This window comes from Alligator mississippiensis, chromosome 7, assembly GCF_030867095.1.
Source record: "Alligator mississippiensis isolate rAllMis1 chromosome 7, rAllMis1, whole genome shotgun sequence".
In the NCBI taxonomy this organism is placed as follows: domain Eukaryota; kingdom Metazoa; phylum Chordata; order Crocodylia; family Alligatoridae; genus Alligator; species Alligator mississippiensis.
The window spans coordinates 72,177,773-72,203,814 of record NC_081830.1 but is presented as its reverse complement, the minus strand read 5'-3'; the positions used below and the strand labels follow the sequence as shown (position 1 = coordinate 72,203,814).

At 38.3% G+C, this 26,042-nt stretch overlaps 1 protein-coding gene across 2 annotated transcripts in view; it reads left to right on the top strand.

The window, feature by feature from the left end:
• The first annotated feature begins 2,021 nt into the window (after positions 1-2,021).
• Positions 2,022-26,042, top strand: part of BCHE (butyrylcholinesterase) — a 49,792-nt gene continuing 25,771 nt past the window's right edge. For both annotated transcript variants that reach the window (XR_002091603.2, XM_006274547.4), the window contains exons 1-2: positions 2,022-2,130; positions 5,982-7,506. Coding sequence is in view for 1 of the 2 variants with exons in the window: in XM_006274547.4 (XP_006274609.1) it covers positions 5,987-7,506 (1,520 nt within the window). In the remaining variant the exon portion in view is untranslated. The remainder of the gene's footprint in view (positions 2,131-5,981; positions 7,507-26,042) is intronic.

Genomic DNA, 26,042 nt, shown 5'->3' with positions numbered 1-26,042 from the left:
GTGTTTGTTCCTTTTGGCTAGGGACAGAAGGTACACATAAACTGGTTTAAGTGATCAGAAACTGGTTTAAACCTGTAACAGAACAGAAGTTCAGTGCACATAAACCAGTTTCAAAATGGCTGAAACTGATTTAATATAAATCTTGTTGAATGAAGTATCAGGCTTAACTGATTTGGATCAAGTCAGTTTATGAAACTTCTGCCCCAGACCCCTTCCTGGTTTAAGTTAAATCTCAGGCCCCCAGTAACTTAATCATACTTTCAAGTAGGCAATTATACTTCATGATACTTAAATAATAGGGAGTTAGAGGCTGCTCACAAATTTTTCTAGTTAAAATCTATTGAATCACTAAGGATTTGTACTTGTGTAACTGAGCTCAGCATCTAGGCCAAGAAACTTTAATCCCAAAGTAGTATGTATTTTTGACACTTCCACACTAAAGCCATGGGGACCTCTAACTGGGCTTTGGATTTGGCCTAATGACATATTCTCACAAAGGCATGTTGCAAGGAATTCCTAACAGACATGTGAACCTAAAGGATATCTCTTAAATATCCTAAGATAAATTATGTTACTGTTTTTACTGCAAGCTTCTTTACTGCACCAATCCCCATTTAATATGTTAGCTTCCTGAATTTTATACCAATTTCCAAGTTAAGTTCTATACACTTTATATTTAACCTTTTATTTCTGCTTTCCTTTTGCTTCATACATTAACAATAAATATTGCATTTGGTTAGTTGAACTAGAGTTTATTATATCTAGTGAAATTTATTGCTTCATCTCCCAGCCAAAATAAAATTTCATGCTGTTCATGGTGTAGGGAGAGGTGAGGCTGATCATATGAGGAGAGGAAAAAGTTTGTGGTCTTCCTTCACTGTAGTGCCAGAGAAAGCCTGGTGTGGTAGGAAGGTGGGGCAAGCTCTGGAGTGATTGTCTGTCTGGGCTCACTTCTTGACTGACATAGGTTTCTTGAGTGACCTCATAAGATGCTTGCTTCTTTCTACCCCTTGTCTCTTTCTGATTTAAGCTGAAAACTCTTCATGAATGCTATAACAACATAAATTAGAAGAAGAAGGTGTCAGTCCAGATTCATCCAAAGAGCACATTACTCCATTTTAATTACTGCCCAGTACTGATGATCTCTTATTTCTTCAAGTTAAGGAAATAGGAAATATGTAGAGAAAAGTCATACATGTGAATATTTTAAAACCTACAATTGGAAATACAAGCCACAGCTATGTATAGCAAGAAATAAAGCCAAATGGCCATTGGGCTACCATAGTTAAGCCATGCCTGCCAGTTTCTATAGCTGACTACACAAGAGTGTAATGCAGTAAGCATTATATCCAGTCAACATTTCCTCCATAGCATGAATGACCATGTAGCCATTTACAGCTAAGACATATGCAACTTCTAGCACACAACAAGGCACGAACTTGCGGCACTGGAGCCCGAGTAAGAGGTCTTAACTACTGTCCCACCATGCCCCAGCATAATTGGCACTGAAGCATCAAACTTCAGATCATACAATTGATTCCTGTTACTTGATGGTGTATCTGCATAGCATAGCTCTCATTTTCTCTACTTTTGATGACAGCTAGAAATAATAAAATAACCTCAGGGAAAAATAGTCGTTTAAGTTATTTTACATATTTTTCCCAGAAGCATGCACAAATCTTGAAAATTATAAATGACAAAAAAGGAAGGTAGAAATGGCTTGTTATGGAAGACAGAAGAACTTATAGAAGCAAAGGTCAGATATTTATGATTTTGTTGTTATTTTTACAGCCTAACATGTTACAGAATTGCAGCCCTGTGTTTAAAGATCATTTTATTATCCCTTGCTGATAAAACCTAATCTTTGATTGCTCCAAACCTGGCGAACCCTGAAGCATTTCTACAACTATACCATTAGCCTTTGCACAGATGTCTGATACTAAAGAACGGCTGCCTACAGATCAAGTTGCTGAGACCAACTCTCGCGAGCTTTGTGTCAGAAGCAGTTGATTATAATGTCAGTACTGTCCAATTTGCAGGCTTAAAGCAGCAGCTGCATACTGCATCTCACTGAAGTATTCATAGATCTTGACTCTTAAAAACTTTATACTTGTTGTAATAGAAACTGGGGTAAGTGCTTCTGTTTACATGTCTCTGTCTGACAGTATAAGTTACCATTTAGCTTGATGTATATAAGGTCTGTGATCTTTTAAAATGTTATATTCTGTCCATTTGTTGCACTGTTGGGTATACGCACTCTGTAAATGGAATTGATGGAACAAGTAAGCAGGCATATGTATGAGACCCTGACATTATTCAAGGAAACCCAGGCTAAAGTAAATTAAACCAAGCTGGAAATCATTTATTAATTCAGCTATCTTTTCTATTTAAATAAAGGTTACATAGTGTTGTGTATAGATTTCTTGTTTGGGTAAAGATTTGCTGAAAGAGGAAACAATAGAAATAAATCACATTTCCTTACTGAAATAGAATACAAAAGTTAGCTTTTACTTAACTTTTATTGGATAAACCTAATAAAGAAGCAACTTTTCCAAGTACACAAATATGTGAAGCTATATATCTCTATTTGGTAAGGGTTGACAGGCTAAAGCAATCTTCTGACCTTTTTTACTCTTGTAGTTGTAATCCAGTCATGTTGGTTTAGCTTAATATGTTTTATATCTCTGAGTTTGTTTTAATGCAGAATTAAAACCCCTATGAAATAGTCTTTTACTACTACTACACATACCAAATGTAGTAATACTTTTCTGTCAATTGCTAGTTTTCTTGCTGTTAGCTGGATCAGTAACTTGAAACTAGTTTTGTGCTTACATTTTGGAGTGTAAAAGTTTTGCGTGTGCGTGTCCCCAAATTTGACTGACTGACTTCTGATTTCTTATGGAGTTGATGAAAAAATTATTTTAGAGCTACATAAAAGGTGCAATGTTGATTTTTCCTTATATTATGTGCTCCATATTTACATTACTAGTTACAGTATTTTAGAAATATGGGTCAGAAGTTCAGGGTTTCTAATTTGTATTTGCTGTTTCTCCTTGTGGCTCCATTAGTAGATATTGTAACTAACATGAGAACGTTAAATAATGTAACTCTTAAAGTCTATTTTAAACCCCATACTCCTGATGTTAATAATATTAGCATCTCATTTTTATAACATTCTCGGTTTTCTTTTCCTTACATTGACAGTATTTGCAATCATTATTCTAATCTTTTTTTTTTTTCAGTCATCCAAGGTTGCACTTAGAAATTCTGTGTTCAATATTTGCTTTCAGTGGCAATTTCAGACTAGTTTTTAAAATTGCCACTCTTACCCTGAACTACTGTATATTAGATGATTACTGACTTTATATGCTGTTAGTTTCTTAGCCCAATAATGTTGCCATCTCTTGATCGATTCGCATGAATTTATTTCAAAGCAATAGAACCAGAGTTCGACCCTTGCTTAATCTTTCATTCTTTTGTAGAATTTTTTTATAGGGAGCACTTTGGAGTGCTTTTCAAAGCTGGGTAGTGATCATTATACCCATTTAGTGGGAGAGAAACTGATGTACAAAGAGATCAAATTATTTACTTACAGTGAAAAAAAATCAGTAATAGCCAAAACTAGAATCCAGGTCTGCAACAGGGAGCTTGGCTTGAGTAATGACTGCAGCTTGGAGCACTAGGGCTCACATTTTGCCAACATTTATGCATAGGCTGCACTTGCACATGTGAATAGTTCCTATCAGTCAGGGTTGCTCACCTCTGTAAAGCTTTGTACATGTATGTATGTATGTATGCATGCATGTTTGATTCTGATCAAGTAAAACTTCCAGCTCAGCTAATATTGAGTAAAAGCTCATTAACACTTAAATTCACCCTTAGAAGTTTATCAGAAGAGATGGTATTAATTTAAATATTTTTCCTTATAAGTTTATCAGTATACTATAGAGTTGTACTTGTTCAGGCTTTTGACAGTTACAATGAAGTCTTTTGATAATTTCTCTCTCTCTCTTTGTGTCCCATCAATGCTATCTCATGGACAGGAACTACTTGAAGCAAATTTTTTTCTATTTTTTTCTATATTCCTCCAGCTTTCCAACAATAAACAAAAAGCAGAGTGATCTTAGATTAGGCACGTATCTGTACTTTCCACAGGAATTAGCCTTGCTCCTTTTAAGAAGAGAAGTACTGCTCCTTAACAATGAATAGACTGTTTTAAAGTGGCAGTACTGAGTATACTAATTACAACAGAACAGTAATAAAAAAAGGAACCTTTGTTGAGTATCTCCACAGAAACAGACTGTCCTTTTTCTGATATGCTGCTGTCAAGAAGAAAAACTGTTATAAGAAAAGTTTAGTACTTTCTACTATAAGGACTAGGATCACTGACACTGTTCATATGCTTAAACTTAAGCACATTCTTAAGTGTTAAATTCTTAAAACAATCATTGTTTTTTATTTAGTCTAGAGGTCCTAGACTGGTCCCAGTCAAGGATTTGGCCCTATTATGGTTGCCACTGCAAGGCCAGGCACTGCAGAGACTAAACCAAATAAATGTACATTCCAAGTGATAACTAAAACACCCGTTCTTATAGGCAATGGTAGCTATAGATTCAATTATTCATAATTTCATGGACACAAGATCTTGCAAGGAATTTTTTATTTAGGTATAATGAGTGTTAAAAACATGTCAGTGGATGCACAGTATGTGCCTGTAGGTATGAGAAGCACCTCCAATAGCAAAGAAGTGTGACTAGAAATGTGTGACTGTTCAATGCGTTGTTGAGTTTACAGCCATAATGTTTTATCCTATAACTATTGTATTTCAAACCCATTTGGATACCCCTTCAAGACCGTAATCAAATATAGACAGTGGGTCAATATCTACAATAGAATATAGACAGGTCATTTAGAGAGGTCCCTACAGGAAAAAAAGAACATATTCCTGAAAATTAGTCACCTCCAAAATTAGGGTAAAATCTAGTTTAAATGACAGGGGTGCCAGTTAAGGTTGAGTACACAGTGCAACAAATGTTTTGAAATATCCTTTTACTTGTGGAAAAAACTGAGTGTGAGTTGAATTCAGGCAATAGATTTAGCAGTAAAAGTGTCTTGATTTCTTTATAACTAGGTTTTTGGGGGGTTTGGGGTTGTTTTTTTAACTGTTTGTAAGATACATTGTTAATAGTTCCCTCTATTTACTTTATTATATGAATAACCAAAGTAACCATCGACTAAAAAAATTGTAATCAGCCATTGTGTCTTGCATAACACTTTTGTTATGTAATAATCCCAGGGATGAATGGTTAATGGTACCTGTCAACTAAAACAAATAGGAAAACTCCTGACAACCAAATATTATGTGGTAATACAGATTAAATATGTTTTGTCCAAGAATTATTTGTGTGTGGGAAAGGAACAGACATGTTTCTTTGGCTCAGGAATACAAGTGTAAACTCTGAAGGAACATGATGGTAACTAGTAACTGTAGTGATTAGTCCAAGTCCCATGCTGCATGGGGTATATGGATAATCCTTCACATAGTTAGAGTCTCACTGCACACACTGCTTCATCAGACCAATCCCATCTAACCCTCAGTAATCCTCATGTTGTTCTGTACAAGCCTGTTTTAGAGCATTTCCAGTAAAACACTGAGGCAATTGTAATGCTAATTACAATAGAGGCCCAACTGTAATTAGCAATGACCATACAGGAGAGACCAGGATTATCATCCAAGTGCACTCTTTACACTTAAAATGATTGATTGTTAGAAATTGGTAGCAGTAAATGGGGCAAGAATTTTGCAGCAAGCATGGCCAATGACAACTATTTCTAAAGCCTGTTCAAAGGCTAGGATGCTCTCTGCAGCAGAAGCACACCAATTACATTCCCACTGAAACCTTCTTGCATTCTTCTTGCTTGCAGCAAGATTGGAATATAAGTAGGCATGCTTCTACATGTTTATCTCTTCTCTATTACAGGAATTATGATGTGGAACAATGGAAGAGGTGTCTACTCCAGATACGTAGTCTGTTTTTTTCTTCTGCATATGTTCGTCACAAAGGCAGAGCCTGAAGATGACATTATAGTTACTACTAAGAAAGGAAAAATAAGAGGGATCAACTTGCCTGTACTTGGGGGAACTGTGACAGCCTTTCTTGGAATTCCATATGGAGAGCCACCAATTGGTAGACTGAGATTCAAAAAACCCGAACCCCGTGAGAAATGGTCAGAGACTTGGGATGCCACAAAACATGCAAATTCTTGTTATCAGAATATAGACAAAACGTTCCCTGGGTTCCCTGGATCAGAAATGTGGAATCCAAGAACTAATCTTAGTGAAGACTGCTTATACCTCAATGTATGGGTTCCTACTCCCAGACCCAAAAATGCAACTGTCATGGTATGGATCTATGGAGGTGGCTTTCAGTCAGGGACATCTTCTTTGCCTGTCTATGATGGCAAGTTTCTGGCCCGGGTTGAACGAGTCATCATAGTTTCAATGAACTACAGAGTAGGCGCATTAGGATTTTTGGCTTTACCAGGAAATGAGGAAGCTCCAGGAAATGCGGGATTATTTGATCAAAGGTTAGCACTTCAGTGGGTTCAAGAGAATATAGCAGCATTTGGTGGCAATCCAAAAAGTGTGACTTTATTTGGAGAGAGTGCTGGAGCTGCTTGTGTCAACTACCATCTCCTTTCCCCTAAAAGCCATCCCCTCTTCACAAGAGCCATCATGCAGAGTGGCTCTGCTAATGCCCCATGGAGTGCAATAACATGTTCTGAGGCGAGGAACAGAACTTTGACCTTCGCTGAACTTCTCCATTGTTCTGCCAACAATGAGACAGATATAATTCTCTGTCTTCAAAACAAGGATCCTGAGGATATACTTGAGGGTGAAGTTTTCATTTCAACACCTAATTCTATTGTAAAAGTATCTTTCTGTCCAACAGTTGATGGTGATTTTCTCACTGATATGCCAGAAACATTGATGCAACGTGGCATTCTTAAACAAACACAGATCTTATTGGGAGTTAACAAAGATGAAGGATCAGCTTTTCTAGTGTATGGGACACCTGGTTTCAGCAAAGATAATGATAGCTTGATTAATAGGACAGAATTTCGAGCAGGTTTAAGGCTGTTCTTTCCAGAAGCAAGTGAACTTGCCATAGAATCAATCATTTTCCACTACACAGACCTGGAAGATGAGCAGAAGCCTGAACATTATCGTGATGCCATGGATGATGTTGTTGGAGATTACAGTTTCATATGTCCTGTAGTAGAATTCACAAAAAAGTTTGTTCAATTAGGAAATAATGCCTTCTTATACTTCTTCGAACATCAGTCTTCAAAACTTGCCTGGCCAAAGTGGATGGGATCAATGCATGGTTATGAGATTGAGTTCGTATTTGGGTTGCCTCTAGAAAGAAGAGTTAATTATACCAAAGCTGAAGAAATGTTGAGTAGATCCATATTGAGATACTGGACAAGCTTTGCAAAAACGGGGTAAGTTTATGTTTGGCTAGTTCCTTTTATTCCATATGCCTAAACTAAAAAGGATGATCCTGTTGGTCATGACTTGGATCCTAGTGAAGGCTATGATTAATTGTCCAGTTAGTCAGAACTTCTGTTATTTCATTACTGATTAAAAACAGTGTCTCAGTAAAATAAATTATTGAAATGTAGCTGACTGTACAGACTGAGCTTAAGAAAACACTGTGTACCCTTCAAAGTTGTTAGTCATCTGCCACCTATCCAGGCATACACAACACATTTTTGCTGTGGTAGCAGATGTAAGTGAAGGCAACAGTTTCAAATATAAAAAAATAATATCTGCAATTCTGGAACAGACTTCCATTAGGAATGGGAACAAAAAATCCAAACCATTTTAAAATGGAGGTTGATTAGTTCATGAAAGGGCTTATATGATGTGCTTGCCTGCAGTAGCACGGATATACACTCAATGACTTGGGAGGTCCCTTCCAGTCCTGTTTTTTCTATATTCACTTCTCTTGTATAAGTGCAATCTGGTGATCATTGAAGTTGATGGCTGTTGAACACACTGGGACTCCCCTCAGAGTGAAATTTACCTTGGCTGATACAAAACTCAAATATGTTAACTTAATATGGGGCACTAAATGGGACTTGAGCATTTGAAATCCAACCTTTTCTACTCAAGCTCATAGGAATCTGAAGGAGAAGAGAGAGCCCTTTTATTATGTAGGGATTCTCTGTTGCTGTATCAATGTAAGACTTGTATTGAAACCGATAAATATCCTTCAAATCTGGGGATGCTTTACACTATAATACATATGCTACATGGCTATTACCAGGTCCATACAGAGTTAGGTTTAATATTACAATTCTAGTGAAATATTGAGAATGAAGCCCTGCCTTCTGGTTATTCCACTCATTTACTTTACTTCAGGGAGAAAAAAAATCCATACTGCAAATAAAGATAATATTCAGTTATACATTTAACCTATAACCCATTTGGAAGTATTTTATTTATGTTTTTGAATGCTTATGTTAAATTTGAATTCTCAGATGAACATTTCTTTCAATTAATTAAAAAAAATCCTGATACAAAATTTATTAGGTCAATAAAAGATTCCCACTGACTTCCATCAACTTTGTATGTACCCCCACCTGTTCTTCACAGTGGTGTACCAATGGGGTGGGGCAGAGGGAACTATGCCCTTGCATGCTGGCCAAGGAGGGGGGCACCAGTTGGGCCTGCCAGGGGGTACTTTGCTCCTGGTGGCACTTCCAGCTCTGCCACCGGGACTTCTGTTTCCACCACTGGCACTGGGATATCCGCCCCCCCTCACCTGTGGGGGGGAGGGGCTCAAATGCAAATATTGGCCTCCAGGTGCTGGAGACCCACAGTATGCCACTGGTTCTTCATTCATGCATTAATAGGTCCATAGATTGAAATTTGAGAAGCAATCCATAAGGATCATTTACTGTTGTCTCCTGTGCAATACAGGCCATAAGGCATTCCCTGAATGTATTTTCTAAATAGAATACATCTTTTAGAAAAACTCCTAAAACTGATTTTAAACAGGGGTCCTCAACTTACAGCCCAGAGGCCAGCCCCAGCCCACAAAGAAGTCTGCTCCAGAGAGCAGAGGTCTGAGTCCACTCTGCTGCCCCTCCACTCCATAGCATTTCCTTCTGCTGTGAAGCCTGCTCCTTACCCTTGCTTCAGAGGGGCAGGGAATCTGGCAGACAGCCACTCAATGTGGGGAAGGGATGGATACTTCTAGCCTATGATGACAGCTGGGTTGTAAGCTCCTGCCCACACCAGCAAAAGGCTGTTGACCCTGATTTAAAATATTCTATTGACTATCTCCATTGAAGGATAATCTACCACAACCCTTGGTATGTTATTCCACATGTTAATTATCTTTACTATAAAAAGTGTTCAGCTACTTGGAAGCTGAATTTGTCTAGTTTCAGATTCAGCCATTGAGCCTTTTGATACCTGTCTCATTGACTGAGGAGCCCATTATAAAAATTGTGTTCCTTGTGTAAGTGCTTACAGACTGTGCTCAAATAAACCTTTAACCTTTTCTTTGTTGAAGATTCAAGGAGCTCAATCAATGAGGTTTCACTATAAGGCATGCTATCTAGTCCTTTAAATATTGTTGTATTCACTGTCTCCAATTTATCAGTGCCCTTTTTTTTGTCATGGACAGCAAAAATAGACCCAGCAAAAAGGCACATCTGTATTATATACAGGAGTCCAATATATCTCCCTACTCCTATGCAATATTACCCTTTTTATATATCCAAATATCAAATTATCTTTTGACCTTTTTGAGCTAAAATCCAGCTGATTACTTGCCAGAATTTCCAAAGTTTTTCAGAATCACTCTCCCAAAATAGCCCCCCATTCTGAAAGTATGGCCTTCCTTCTTTGTTCCTCGATATATGAATTTACAGGTGGTCATTTTATGAAGCATATAGCTAGCTCATGACCACTTTACCAATTACTCAGATTGCTCTGTTTCAATAACCTGTTCTCTTTTCTTTTCACAACTTGCCCACTCTATCATCTACAATTGGTTGAGCCTTAGATTTTGCTCATATTGCTTAATTAGAGATCTATTTCTATTCAGGAAGTTTACCCCATCTTTCTCCTCCCATATTATTCTTTTAACTGGATAATTCCTTCAATGAGTATTTAAAAGGACAGTAGTAATTGATTTGGAAAAATACATTTAATAGTCCTACTTTTTACTTTATGTTTTCTTATGTCCTGAGGTGAACTAACAATTTATTCTTAAATCTATCATTCCATTAACAAATGTTTGTGTCAAAGGTATAATTTAGCTTGATGAATGGAAAAATTAATATATGTAAGAACTCTATAGTTTCAGACTATATAGAGTATGTAATGTATTTTAGTTTTTTTGTATCTAGTTAAGGGCTATTTTAAGAATTAATGTTACATACAATGTGTTGAAAAATGTGGTCTTCAAATGCTATTCTAGTATTTTAGTCCTTTTTATATTATTGAAACATTAATATAAGGGCTCCTTGTATAAAAAAATCCTTTTCTTTTTATTAGCAGTTTAATGGCAGTGCTCTATATGTATTTTAGGAAATTGGAGCACTTGCAATGAGACATTTTTAGCAATAGGTGTATTGCAGAAACACGAATACATTTGATCATTGTATTTGGAGCATTTAGTCATGTTATTTTTTATTCCCATGCATTTTGGACAGTTGACTTCTGAAATAAAGCCTATGTAGTGAAAGCAGCTAAAACTTAGAACCATTCATGCAGAAAGGGCAGATCCAATCGGTGGAGATGCGGCCCTTAGACATTAAGAAAGATTGAGCTGGAAATCTTTGAGATTCTGCAGTCTGTATAAACCTTCCCATGAGCATGTATTTTTCACCATGATCATAACATTGTTGATCTTTCCTATTTAAATAAATACATTTTTTTTGGCTAGAAATAAGCTCTTTTTGGAATCAGGTTTTTCAGTACAATATTTCATTCTATTCTTTTTTAATGGATATGGTCTTAACCATGAACTACAATCTATATTCTATTGTTTTCCAGTACCTGATTAAATATGAAATTGCAGTGATAAGGGCATAGTACAAGTTAAAATTAAATAACATAAGGTGTATGCAAGTTTAAGTTTATGAAAGACTGCCAGTCTGTTGTGTGGTCATCTAGTCTGATTATCATTTTGGACTATAATTAGATTAGCTGACAGGTAGAATTTCAAGTGGTTTCCACAGCAAACAGCAAATACTCACTATCTGCTTCTGCCACAAATATTGAAAACATGACTATTTATGGTAGATAATACATCCACATGATCCTAAATATCAACAAAATGATCAGATCAGTGTGTACTTTACAAAATTAACAGATTAAAAGCCACTCTCTTCATAAACAAGAGCATAAATCTACTCACTGGACATATATCCAGATGTATATTCTCCATAGTTTATATATAGTAGAGAAAAAATACACATTGATTGTCAAAATAAGAATTAACTACCCTCTTTCTGTCATGTCTGAATATACAGTAGAGATTTATAAAGACATGTAAGAGCTTTTATAGTAAATCCAAGGGCAATCAAAAGGTTAGTATCTGTGGAAAAATTGTCTTAGCCATTGATGCCTGCAAAACAAAGGTGAAAATATGGTAAAAGATGAAAATCAGAAGTACTGTCCAGCACAGTTCTTATTAAGGGTGTATTCTAATGTGTGCTAGTACCAAAAAATGGGGGAGAGTAGGGAGAAGCCTGCATGGGTAGAGAGATGGTAACCTTAACAAAAGCTGAGGAAATATTTTTGTCTTGATCCTTTTCACTTGGAAGTCATTTTGAAATGACTTGACTTCCCTCAGAAGAATAGAGTATTACATTTATCCTTCAGTGCTCTGGCCCATTACTCCACATTCCTCATGGAGTCTTTCTGAGCCCACGCTCTGACATTAGTAATCTAGATTTTTCATCCAGATATGACCACTAAAAGTATGTTCATATTAAAGATCAAAGGTTCACAACCCTATGGGAGCTGTTTCCCTGATACTACATAAGAAAAAAAGTGGTAAGAGAGACAAATGATTACTTCAAAATGTTCTCTAGTGATGTATATGAAACCCTTGATTCTTTTGTTTCTTGCTGAATGAAATGGGGCTGGCACCTGTCTTGAAGGCTTCCAGTGCTTTGAAGACTGATAATCTTTCATTCGAGGAATTTGATTCAGTTTTCAAATTTTTTGAAACTGAATTCAGTTAAAATATTTAGGCATTTTTAAATGAAAGAAAACACTGATATATGGATAAGTCATCAAGGGACAGAAACATGTAAATTGTATATTTGGTCTTAAAGCTCAAAGTTAACTGCTGAAGTCCCAACACAGTGCAAATTACAGAGTTAGGTGTCTGATTTTAGGTAATTGTCATGGGTCCACAGGGAAAACAGCTATACCCAAAATTATGTTTCTGAAACTGGAAAATACCTGAATGAGCTACATTATTTGAATGAAGCAATCTTACTTGTTGCTGTAAGTTCATCTGGCTTTTATACATTTCAAGAGAAAATGTACCCCTTTAGCTCTATACCATAGATATCCATGAGAAGCTCTTAGCTCCACTATTCAGAGACAGGTGGGCATTATGACTTCAATATGCTTTTTTTCTCACCGTGTCTCTTTCAATGAATTGAAAAAGATTTTGAAATCATATTTAGATATGTTTCCACTTTGGGAGATGTGGTATTAGCAAAAGGTTGTAGATATCTTTATGGTGGATAGAAAGCAAAGTTTACAAGACTACATGCACTGATGTTGGCATCATTATTTGCCCTTCTGGCCCAATATGCACAGAAGTTCACCGCAGAATATTTTTCACTTTGTCCTGTGTCCATTGTTCATTATTTCTAGAAGCACTCACACTTTTTGCACGTATTCTTCCTGGCTATGGACAGACATTCAGAAAGCTAGAGCCTGAACTGATTCAGTCTTTGCAGGTTAGTCTAACCTGCCTCAATTAAACCAATTTGCAACTGAATAGACATTCACTTTTAAGTCATGCCTGCAGTGGCTCAGGCCAGAAGCCAAGGGGCATGCCATCGGCTATATAGAAGTTGTGCTGAGGAGTGGGGCATGGCCAGCCCTGGCAGTAGCCTGAAGTGAACTTGACAGGGAGGGGGTTTAATTTCCCTGTCCTACTGGCACGGACCTGAGCCAAGGTCTGCCTGGCACTCCCCCCATACTGCTGCAGGGGCAGGGGCATGGCCAGATGCCAGCTGGCATGGCCCCCTAAGGCAAAGGGGGCAGGGAGGAGATTTCTTTCCTCCCTCCGCCCCCAGAGGACAGCAGCCAGGATATCCAGTCCCAACCGCTACCTCTGCCAATTGCTGCTTGTGTGGGGCGAGCAGCAGAATAAGACCCCTCCATGCCTCCTTCACCTAAGGGATCTATGCCAGCTGACCTCTGGCTGCACCCCCGCTTCTGCCATTGGAGCAGCGAGGGGGGAAGTGACTCTCATGGGGTAGCAGCCCCTGTCATGGTTTCCCAGGAGTGCCAGCCTCTTCCTGGCAGGGGGGGTGTGCTGTGGGCAGGAGCAGGACAGGCAGAACTGCCACCAACTATGTGGGGCAGTCAGTTTCTGATCACTTAAATTGATTTATATGTAACTTCTGTTCCTAGCTCCTCCCTGGCTGTCCACCATTGAAAAGTAATGTCCATTCATTGCTTCTTTAAAGCAACTCCACTCATATGTGAACAGTAACTGATAATTTATCCACGCCAACCTAATATGATCAACCCTTAACTCTGACTCTCCTGTCTCAGGGAATAAATTAATTTGTTAGTTCACAATAGGTCACAGTGTAACAGAATGTGGGCAGACTGAGGTTTATATAATTATCATGCAATATTACAGAAATACCCCACATTTTTCTCAGTAATTAGATACTGTTGTCCTGATGCTTTTGAATGTTACTAGATTTCCTAACCTAGAAACTTACATTTGTTGTTTAGCCAAGGATGCAATGTAAACAGCACTATTGCAGGCTTCCCAATATTTTTGTACTAGCATGCTTCACCCTTCTTTTGAAAAGAGAAAAAATGCTAATTTAATACATGGTTTCTTTCATGAATCTGTCAACAAAGGCACCCCCTCGGAATAATCTTTTGTGAATCCCTGCCCATTGATAACTACTCATCACATCCATTAAAAACACAAGCTGCATCTATACATGCACTTTACTTCAGATTAGGCTAATTAGTGCTGCAGTAAAGCATCACCGTCTACATGTGTACTGATATTAAGGCACAGTAAACTAACTCTGCTGCAAGATAATATTAAAATAGTATTGTCAGGGACGGTATTATTTTATGGCAGAGTACTTTATCGTGCTGAAACACACTTGTAGAGGGTGACCAGGGGTGTAAATTGCACCCAGTCAGCCTAATCCACTGGGAGCCTGCTCAAATTGCTGCTGTCCCAGACGTATGTGTAGATGGTGCATCCAGGAGCAGTTTACTCCAGCTCAAATTGCTCCAGAGTTTATTGCTTCTCATTAATTGCACATGTAGGTGCATCTATAGGGTATATCATTTATATCATGGTATATCATGACCCAAAGCAATGAGAAAAATGAAAACAGTTGATTTTTGTACATTTTTTTTTCCTTTTGAGGAAAACTCTCCTGGAAATCATATTCAGGCTGTCTAAACTGTAACACACAGATTTCCAGGCTGAATCTCAAATCTTAACCTGATCAAAATCTAGATGTCATCTTAATCTTGACTCTTTAACCCAGCTTTGCTAAAAATAAGAGTTACATTGTGTTTAGAAAAAATGTATTTACTATATCGTTAGCCAGAAAAAAATGCAGCTTGAATTAAACATTATGAATTCAGTGCACATCTGGTAATTGCTTCATGTGAAAATAGAAATGACTGTCTACATTTATGATGCCTCATTATGACAGTTCAAACAGAAAAGATCATTCTGTACCAATGTCCACATTTAACAAAGTGGCCTCTTCACTTGTTGTTAGATTAGATATCATTCTTGTTCCTTCCATGCAACAACAAAGGAGGTAGTTGTATGCATGGACAGAAAATACAGTAGGGTTTGGCATTAAACCTCTCTTGCTAAAATGACACTATTTTATGGGAGTAGAAAATGTTTCAAAATCTAGATTATTCTTTACTACCACGATCATAGAACTACCTCGCTTTGCTGATATTGTCTCTGTTGCTGTGCTTTTTTCATAGAAATCTTTGCTTGATGCTTAAAATCAAAATCCTGCTTGTTTTTGTCTTATATACTGGGTTAGGATGAAGTCTTAAAAATCCTTTTCCACAAAGTGAACAAGTGTCAGGAAGAAAGAATAGTACAGTACTGCAGGAATCTCCCCAGCCTGAAACAAGGCCTGCTGAATTGGCAACATAGATAAGGAACTACCACAATCAGTCCTACATGAGAAAAGCATATGCTACTTACTTCTAGAGCAGGTAAAAGGAATAAAGTTTGCTACAGTTTACTCACTTAGCACTTTCTGAAAAATATTCTAGTTTCTGCCTTGTGTAGGCACGTGATTTCAAAGCAACTCTGCATGGCTCCTGTAGCTTCCAAACCCTTGAGCACATGAAAGGAAAAGTAGGCCATAAACTGGCCCTTAAGAAATCCCCTTTCACAAAGTAGTAAAGACCAATCGGTGCATTGAATGGTGTAAGACTGCATAAGGAAACCCTAAAGTTAGAAAAAGATAAATTGGTCTAATCAACACGCTGTTTGCAAGAGCCTCCGATTATTCCAATAATCAGTGTTTTTGCCCCTCTTGAAAACATGGCCAGTTATTGGCCTTTACACTGCCTTTGTCTATATGGCTTACTGTATCAGCTGTTCTTTTACAAGAAGTTTGCTGACAGATTAATGGTTATATTTTCCAACTACCTTTTTTTGCTTGAATAAAGTGAATTCAATATATTGAGGCAAAAAAGTTCAGATACTTATGAATGACTTCTGGTTCAACAACATGGCCTCAGCACCAGGCTAAATTCTAATAGTCTTTACAGTACAGAGAAAGGTAAATATTACTATATTGACAATAAGATTCTAGTGAGTGGAAGTCAAAACCTTACTTTCTTCATATTTTGCCCTATCACCTGTAGACTACTATTGCATTAGTCATTTGAACCTTTAAGAAGATAATTTGGAGTTCATCTGATACAAAGATTCCTTCACTCAAATACTGTAGCTCATTCAGGGATTTTCTAGTTTCAGAAGTATAATTTTGACGATACCTGTTCTCTGAAATGTGCAATTTGGAGGAGGCATTATTATATGCGTTTATATTCCAAGAAAGTTTGAATGTTTGGGGGACAGTTCCACTTATTTTATTCCTGCTTTGTAAACAAGTAAAGCATAAAATGACAACTGAACTGTTGGAAGAGAGGATTCATAACAAGCCTATCACTCATCAGCGCTCACAAACCCTGGCCCGAAGCAACAACAGCTTCCTGCTTATCTGCCAAGCAGGAGACCCACCCAAACTCCCCTGTTTGCTGGTCCTGTGTCACTGGTTCTATTGGTATAAAATGGTCATTAACATCATGATCAGTATATCTAATTTTGAACAAGGATCTAGGTATAAATAATGCTATTTTAGGTTTTGGTGAACTTCACTTGGAAGTTCTCCCTCCATGTTTCATTTTACATGAGGACCATGATGACAGACAGTTTTAATGTTAGTCTCATATTTCTTCTGTACTTTTGATGCTCTTCAGAAAGCTTTTGGAAGTAAATGAGTGACACTAACTGGTACTATCAATCATAGTCAGCAGAATGCTCTGCTAACTCCTAGTAAGATGAAGCTTTATTTATCATGGAAAAAAGATATGGTGTCCCAAATCAGTAGCTGCCAGGTTATGCCTTTTGCATTACTTTATTCGTTATGTTTAGTCAGTGCAGTTTTTTAGACATGAGTGAAGGAGAACTGACAAGGAGACAGACAAATCAAATGAGACAAAAAGCCAAAGAAAGAAGGTAGAGGTATATACAAGGATAATATTTTTGAGGTTTTGTGGAAAAATTCTCCCTTAAAAAGAAAATGGCAAAATTTGTCTCACTACCAGTTTTACAAGTAATGAAACAAATCTTTTCAATTTGTACTAAAAAGCCAAGTCTTGAAATATTTCCCATTGTTTTAAGGGATTTTTTGTGGCTTTGATTGCCCTAACACTCCAAAGTACTTTGCTTGATTATTATAGGTTTGCCTGGGTGTTTTTGGTGTATTTTTTTGTTACCAAATTATAACAACTTTTTTTACTATCATTGGTGTTATGATTTGAACCCAGCCCTTGTCCAGGGTCTGGCAGAAGGGTTACATTTATATTATGCAAAACATTTGTCATTAAAAACGTATGTCATAAAAAGTTTGTCAGTAAAAAGTGCTTGAGTTGGCAACCCTGCTGAGAGTCATTCTTGAATTGCAAACCTTGATGTCAGACCTCCACTGAGATAACCCAGGTCTCAGGAACCCTAGGACTGTCCAGCCCCCACAGCTGTCCAGATGTCCTATGGATGTAAATGAAAATGTCAAAGTAATGAAGACAAGGCATAGAATCATAGAAAATTAGGGTTGTAAGGGACCTCAGGAGGTCATCTAGTCCAGCCCCCTGCTCAAAGCAGACCATCCCCAACTATATCATCCCAGCCAAGGCTTTGTCCAGCCGGGTCTTAAAATCCTCCAAGGATGGAGAGATTCCACAACCTCTGGGTAGCTTGTTCCAGTGCTTTATTACCTTTCTCATGAGAATTTCTTTTCCTAGTATCTAACTTAAACTTCCTTGGCTGCAACTTGAGACCATTGCTCCTTGCTCTGTCACCTGCCACCACTGAGAACAGTCCCGCTCCATCTTCTTTGTAACCACCCTTCAGGTAGTTGAAGGCTGCTGTTAAATCCCCTCTAATTCTGCTCTTCTTCAGACTAAATAAACCTAGGTTCCTCAGCCTCTCCTCATAAGTCATGTTCCCTAGCCTCCTAAGCACTTTTCTTGCCCTCTGTTGAACTCTCCAATTTGTCTTCCTTGTTTCCTCTCCTACATCCTTTTTGTAGTGGGGGGCCCAAAACTAGACACAGTGCTACAGATGTGGCCTCAACAGTGCTGAATGGAGAGAAATAATCACCTCCCTCAATCTGCTGGCAACAATCCTACCAATGCAGCCCAGTATGCCATTAATCTTCTTCACAGCAAGGGCACACAGTTGGTTCTTATTCAGCTTATTGTCTACTGCAACCCCCAGGTCCTTTTCTACACATCTCCTGCTTAGCCAGTCAGTCCCCAGCCTATACCGGTGCATGGAATTGTTCCATTATAAGCACAGGACTTTGCACCTGTCCTTATTGAACCTCATCAGATTTATTTTGGTCCAATCCTCCAATTCGTTCTGTCTGAATTCTAGCTCTATCCTCCAGCAACTCCAATTGCACTCTGGCCTTCCTGATTTCATACCTTCATGCTTGAGCAGTACTCTTATACTTCTCCCAAGTCATTTGTCCACGTTTCCACTTCTTGTAAGCTTCCTTTTTGTGTTTTAGCTCACTGAAGTGTTCCTTGCTAAGCCAAGCTGGTCTTCTGCCGCACTTACTAGTCATCCTGTACATCAGAATGGTTCCTGTGCTCTCAGCAAGGTTTCTTTAAAATACAACCAACTCTCCTGGACTCCTTTCCCCTTCAGACTAGCCTCCCAAGGGATCTTTCCCATCAACTCACAAAGTGAGTGAAAGTGCTTTTTTGAAGTCCAGGGTCTTTATTCTGCTTCCTTTGTTTCTTCAGGATCCTGAATTCAATCATCTCATGGCTGTTGCTATCTAAGTTGATAGCAGTTCTTCCCTGTTTATGACTTGAAGGTCAAGAAGAGCACAGCCCCTAGTTGGCCTCTTCAACACTTGCACCAGGAAGTTGTCCCCAGCAGTCTCCAAAAAATTGCCTGCGCACTGCTTTGTTGCCCTCCCAGCAGATATCAGGGTGATTGAAGTCCCCATGAGAACCAGGGTGTGCGATCAGGAAACTTCTGCTGGTTGTTTGAAGAAAGCCTCATGCACCTAATCCTTCTGTCCTGGTGGCTTATAGCAGACCCCCACCATAACATCACCCTTGTTGCTCTTCCCTCTGACCCTGACCCAGAGACTTTTAACAGGCCTCTCTCCAATTTCATACTGGAGCTCTGAGCAATCAAATGGCTCTTTTACATAAAGAGCAACTACTCTTCCTCCTCTGCCCCGCCTGTCCTTCCTGAATATTTTGCACCTATCCATGGCACTACTCTAGTCATGCAAGTTATCCCACCAAGTTTCTATTTTTCCAGTCACATCATGTTCATGGTTTCATAGTTGTTGTTAGGGTCAGAAGGAACCTCAATAGATCATCGAGTCCGACCCCCTGCCCCGGGCAGAAAAGAGCTCTGGGGTCATATGACGCCAGCCAGGTGCTTGTCCAGTCTCCTCTTAAAGACCCTGAATGTAGGGGGTCCACCTCCCTTGGAAGCCAGGTCCAGATTCTGGCAACCCTTACCATAAAGAAGTTCTTTCTGATGTCCAAACTAAATCTGCTCTCTGTCAGTTTGTGGCCGTTGTTCCTGGTTATTCCAAGGGGTTCTCTGGTAAACATAGCATCTCCTATTTTTTGCTGCCCCCCACTGATGAATTTGTAAATGGCCACAAGATCCCCTCTCTGCCTTCTCTTCCAAAGGCTGAAGAGATTCAAGTCCCTCAGTCTCTCCTTGTAGGGCCTTACGTGTAGGCCCCGAACCATACAAGTGGTCCTCCTCTGGACCCTCTCAAGGTTATCCACATCCCTCTTGAAGTGCGGCATCCAGAACTGGATGCAGCACTCCAAATATGCAAGGACTTCCAGTTCTTCTTTCAAGGCACAACTATAAGGTATAGACAAAGCTTTTAGAAATTGGCAAAACCATTCAACATTTGTAATTCTGAGTAAGAAGTTGCCACATTTCAAACTTTTATTTTCACATCAATTTGGAATATCCCCCCCACAAAAAAAAATTTCCAATAAGCAACATTTTCTGTACCATTTACTGTACCATTTAGATAAAACACAAATGTTTCTTTCTTTCATTTTGGCTTTCATTTTATAATATACATTATACTATATTCATTTCAAAATGAAAAGATATTTTGAAATGGAAAACATCAAATGTTCCATCGAACCTTGTAGAAACATTTACCTTCATTTTCTTTACTAAATGAATTGACATGTTCCTGCAGAAAGTCTATGAAATAGCATTTCCCACTAGGGAAAAAAGCAAAACAAAACAAAATATGGCACCAGAAAATATGTAACTAGCTCTAGCAGTGATTTGAGAAACAAAAGGGCAGACTGTGACAATACACAGGAAGAAGTCCCATAGCTTAACAGAAAACTAAAGGTAGAAGAAGAGCAAGGGCTAAAACAAATCAGTTTAGGAGCCTGGGATATGATGCAGCTACCAATTATAATTAGGAAAAGAGGTTGTGAAGGTTAGAAGGAAAAATATCCATATAATTTACCTTGGGCAAGACATTAGTCTTCAGTCAGCGAAAATCTTCAGTCAGTGAATTAGAGGAAAGGATGTCCTATCAGGATGAGCACATGTGATATATTCCAGACTAAGATGCCACCCTGCCCTGCTGTCTGCCAGGAAAAAAAAAAAAAGAAAAGAAAAAGGGGGGATTTTAAATATACATTTATACAAAAGTTGTTATTTAACCCTTGCACATCTTTGTGGTGGACATCCCAAATTCCACTTTTTTTTTCCACTTAACTCATTTTTAGAGACACTAAAATGTGTGGAAATCAAACTCATGCTTTTTTCATAGTTCCTGAAAAAAAATGGCCACATGTACCAAATACATTGTTTACTATGTATCAGAACTCCAACAGCCCTCCAACCCCTTTTTACTATAAATACTTAGATCTCACTTTACTAGGGAGTCTTAAAAATCTCCGTAGTTTAGAATCAGCACTGAGGTCCACACGTTAGGATGAAGTAACGGAAACCTCTATTTAGCTATTTAGGAATGTTTGGATCTAGTACATCATGAAAAAAAGCCAATAACTGGAGATGCACATTTGGCAATCATCTGAGATTCTGGCTTGCAAGCTGACAAGCTGTCATAGAATTTCAAAATCAAAAACAGGAATATTGGTTCATCCATTTGTCTGAAATGGGACAGGGATACAAATTGTTTACATTGGCTGAACATTATTGCCAACACAAATAAAAGGTGAAGAGTTTTCCCCATATACACTGAAATTTAGACCGAGTTCTGAAATATTTTCTTTTCTATATGAGACAGTTCAAACTATTGCTAAAAATGCTCAGACACCGTTAAATGTTAAATCAGAGTTTAATTTAAGAAATAATCTGAGTATCACCAAGAAAAAGCAAACGAGCTAACAGACTAGAAGCTGAAAACATAATTTAAAAGTTTGTCTTGATTTTTTGCAAGTCAATGCTGTATATGCAATGATACTAGGTAACACAAATATAACACACATTTCAATAGCTGAGAGATCTCTCCTTCCCCAAAGAGAGAAAGGAGAGAGAAACAGAAAGAAAGATGGTTTTGTGATTAATACACTAGACTTAGATTCAAGAGATGCAGGTTCTGTTCTTGGCTATGGGTTTTTGCAAGCCTTTCAGCAAATCACTTTGACCTAGATTCTCAAAGGTTATTTTGCAAAGGATGCAAGCACCAAAATACCTTTGAGGATTTGAGGGTTACCTCTCTGTTCTACACATGTAAAATGACAATAATAGTATTCCCCTAACTTACAAGGATATTGCAGTCTCACAGCAGGAGAATGAGGAAATCATAATGATGGTTTCTCGCTCTGCCTGAAGCCTGGCAGAGAGTCTGCCACCCACACAGTGAAGCAGGAAGAGATCCCTGAATCATGCTCAGGCATTGAGGTGAAGATTGTGATGTGGCCTCCATCTCAGAGTTGTAGGGAAAATATAAAGAACAAAACAGTCTCCCTTCGCCCATCAGTCCCAAAAGAGGGGAGAATATTAATGTTGCGTTCCTAATCCAGAATGGTTATAATGGGGTGATGAGATAAAAATGAGTTAGTATGGCAAGAGAAAAAGTGAAAAAAAGAGATTTTGAGTAAACAAATGTAGAAGAGAGAAAGAATAACAAAGGCAGAGTTAGACTGAGCATACAGATAGGTGTAGATGAAGAGAAAGAGAGAGAAATGGAAGGAAGAGAAAAGATGGATGGAATGAGATAAGAGAGGGGTAAAGAATCAGAAGTGTAAAATGGAGAGAGCTCGGGGTGAATAGTGCAGGGCAGATGCCTTATGGTTGAAGACATTAAAACATCTTCAGTACATGCAGCTCTTAAACATGTGTTGCCCATACATTTTTTCAGATGTAGCCTTGAAAACATGGGTCTATGGGTAGCAATTAGTTTAATTAAACTATAACTTCATATAACAGTAATTTTACACCTGGGGCCTAATTAGATTGCCATTTAGTGTAAATGCCTACTGGTAATAAGTGTTAATCTAGGTAAAATCCTCCTTTCATAGACACTGCTTCTCCAAAATAAACAAACTCAACACATTTCCTTTTCTTTTCTCCTCCCGCCCCCTGCCCTTTTTTTTTTGGTATGGCAAGGCAGTAAGATATGAATTTAGTCTGCAGTTGATTTTAAGTGATATTCAAAATCTGGAATCTGTCCCCCAGATAATCCTACCATTTTGAACTGGAAATTTAACATAAGGTATGATAATGCTTAAGTGATGTATACAGGGGTTTAGGTTGTAGCCTTGTTGGTCTAAGGATATAGGCAGACAAGGTTCCTTGGGTGAATTTGATATCTTTTATTAGACCAACCCAAATGGTTGGAGAATAGTTATTAAGCAAGCTTTCGGGTTCAAAAACCCTTCGTCAGCCTAAGCACGCTGTAGCAGTTGGTGTGTGCTCTTCCTGGATGGAATGAAAAGCGATCTATATGTTAACGTGAGAGGCAAAAATACTTGTGAATTTTATTGGACCAACTGTATGGCTAGTATAGACATAGTGAAGCTTCCGGGTACCACAGTCCCCTTCCTCAGGCCTTTGAAACAGAAGCAAGCACAGCTGAGTTGAGGAATAAAAAATATAGGTCATTTATACCTGTACTCCAGCAGTTGGGGGAGAGCGGGGAGCTGTAATTAAAGCATCTGGAGCTTCACGTATATCAGCGTCCCCATGCTGAAAAATGGCAGCAGGAGCACTTTAACTAAAGCTCATTGAATGAACTCTGGTTAAAGCACTACCACCACCATTTTTCAGGATGGGGATGCTGATGCACGTGCTGCTGGAGTCGGCTGGAGCACAATAATTACCACGCTCCAGCAGACTTGATTAATCGAGTCTGCTTTGATGCACTGAAAGTACAGTGCATCAGAGGAGCCTTGGTGCATGTTTATAGGCACCCCCATACATTTCACTTTACTCTCACTTACTTTTAGTAAGGAAAAAACTAGCTGAGGCCAGAATTTCAGAGGGACCTTGACCTGGCATTTAATTCCATGCCTATAATTCTGTTCCCATTAGCTGCAGATCGAGTCAAAATTGTAGGTAAAAATGATGGTAGCTAGCAATCTAGCATTATGATTTGTGGAATTTTTATTTTTTTGGTCCCATGTATTTGGAAGCTAGATGCTGAAATGCAGTCTTGTCGTGCCTGTAGTTGATTGCATGCACAAAACTTTATCCTAGTTTTGGCATAAAATTAGAAGCTGTCATCATGTTCTCTTCCAACTAGCTCAGCCCTCAAGTCTGTTCAGGCAAAGCCCGAAACCTTTAACGACTGCTTATTATATCACACTAGAACAACATTGCAAGATCTCTTTCCTCCACCTTATAACAAAGATATTTTTCTAGTAAGAGGGGGAAACTGGGGGGGGAGGAGCCAGACAGACAAACAACTGCTCAGGTACTCAGATTTTTGTTTTCATTAATGAGGCTTACTATAGTGGTATTAAAAATGTGATTATCTAAGGTGTTGTGAAGGGACAACCTAATGAACTTCCTAGAATTAAAGCACATAGATATAACATTATATTGTTTATAAAGCCAAAACACAACAGAGAAAATGAGACCATTACATGGATTATGCAGACATGACTAGATCCATAATATATCCTTTCTGCTGTGATTACCAAAAAAGCAGATGGTATAGACAGATGACAACAACGCATTCTTCTTTAAGATCTGGTGGCATTTAGATTCTTGGAAAATGCCTGTCACCTCATGGCATTTCTTTTCCATGCATGCTTACTCTCAGCCTACCCGATGTTGTTAAGGAACCCCTTAATTCTCTCATTATGGACAGATGTATGGAATTATACCACTTAGAAAGGGAAGCAATACATGTCAGGTGCTTCACAATAACTGCTGTGCATAGCTACTTCTATCCCTTTTTAAGTAGGAATTAAATTATGGTTAGGTAGAGACATTAAAAAAGCCAGACGGGGAATTGATGTGGTTTTCTGTAAGTGGCATAGCTTAGACTGGTGGTGAACAGAACATACATTCGTCCTTTGGTGGAAAAGGTTGGGGGGTGGGGGTAGGGGGCAAATCTTAGACTGGGTCCTGCCATTTTTAAACCAGTCTGTGGTTGACAAACTTCTGTTCTGTTTTGGGTATAGACCAGTTTCCAACCAATTATACTAGTAAAAGTGTAATGTCTGTATCTGGCACATGGTAACAGGCTGAATGAAACAGGGTGAACAGGGTGTTGTTTTTCTCTTTGTTATTGCTCTTTTTGTTTTTATTATCTTGGTATAATTTGCTTGACTATCCAGAAACTCTGTGTAAAATGCTGACAGAGGTTATTTAAACTTCTTCCTTCTTTCATGCAACAGCACAGTTGAAATGACTTTTATGGTGCTAAGATACATTTGAAATATATTTAATTCCTATTGGGATATTTGTGTTCACTTTTCTAGTGGACATCAAATCTAATGTCTCCACAATGGGTTTACTCCAGAAGAAGAAAGACTTCACTTGAAAGCCTCAGCTTGGGTTATTTGCACACTAGCATTTTTTTTCTTTGACCCTACTAATGGTCAAGGGAAAAAATGCTTTTCCCTACTGCCGGTTGCCTATTACTGCCCCATTTCCATGAATAATAAGAATAGCACTACTAAAAACACACCAGGAGTCACTTAACCCTGCACAAATAAGCAAGCTCAGAGTAGGGCTGGTCTGAGTGGCATTTAAAACACTTGTGGTTGTTGACCTATACTTGTGCATCTGCCTTTCTACCACTGGTGGAAATTGCAAGAAAATGCTAGTGTAAAACATTCCAGAAGGGCACAACCAATCTGAACCAATCTGTTTTGAATGGACTATCCTGTCTGGAAAGAAATAATGATGAGTAAAGGTAGAATTGAAACCAGATATCAGATACCATCCTCCCATATCTGCCATGCAAGCTGTTTAAAAAAAAGTATTGGTCTGCCGTGATAAGGAAAGTACCAGACCTACTTATCTAACAATTTCTGGGTAAATTCCACTAACGGTGGAGAAATAGAGACAGGCACAGTAATCATACACATATGAGCACAGCATTACTCTTCGCTTACAGCCAATGGTACTGACGCATTTTACCAAGGCCACTAGAAATGTAAAAGATACTCTTAATAATTCTGTAGCAGTTAAAACATTTTTCTCTCCCTTTCTCATATGCTGCTTATATTTGTTCCAGGGAGCAATATGAGTTGAAATAATGCATGAGTTTCATATTTTTCCAGGCCATGACAGGGAGAAGTGAGGTCACCAGAGCAGGTCAGACAGCTTGTGAGAGGATGAATGAAAGTTTATTTCCCCTCACTTCTTCTTTTACTTACATTTGTGGAGATGATCCAACCTACCCATTTGCCTCAGAGTCTCAGTAGGGACCAGCACCTTTTGCCACATCCATATAGATCTCTTCCATGAGTAAAGCTAAAAGCTATTTTTATCTATTGTTTTTCTTTTCTTTTTAAT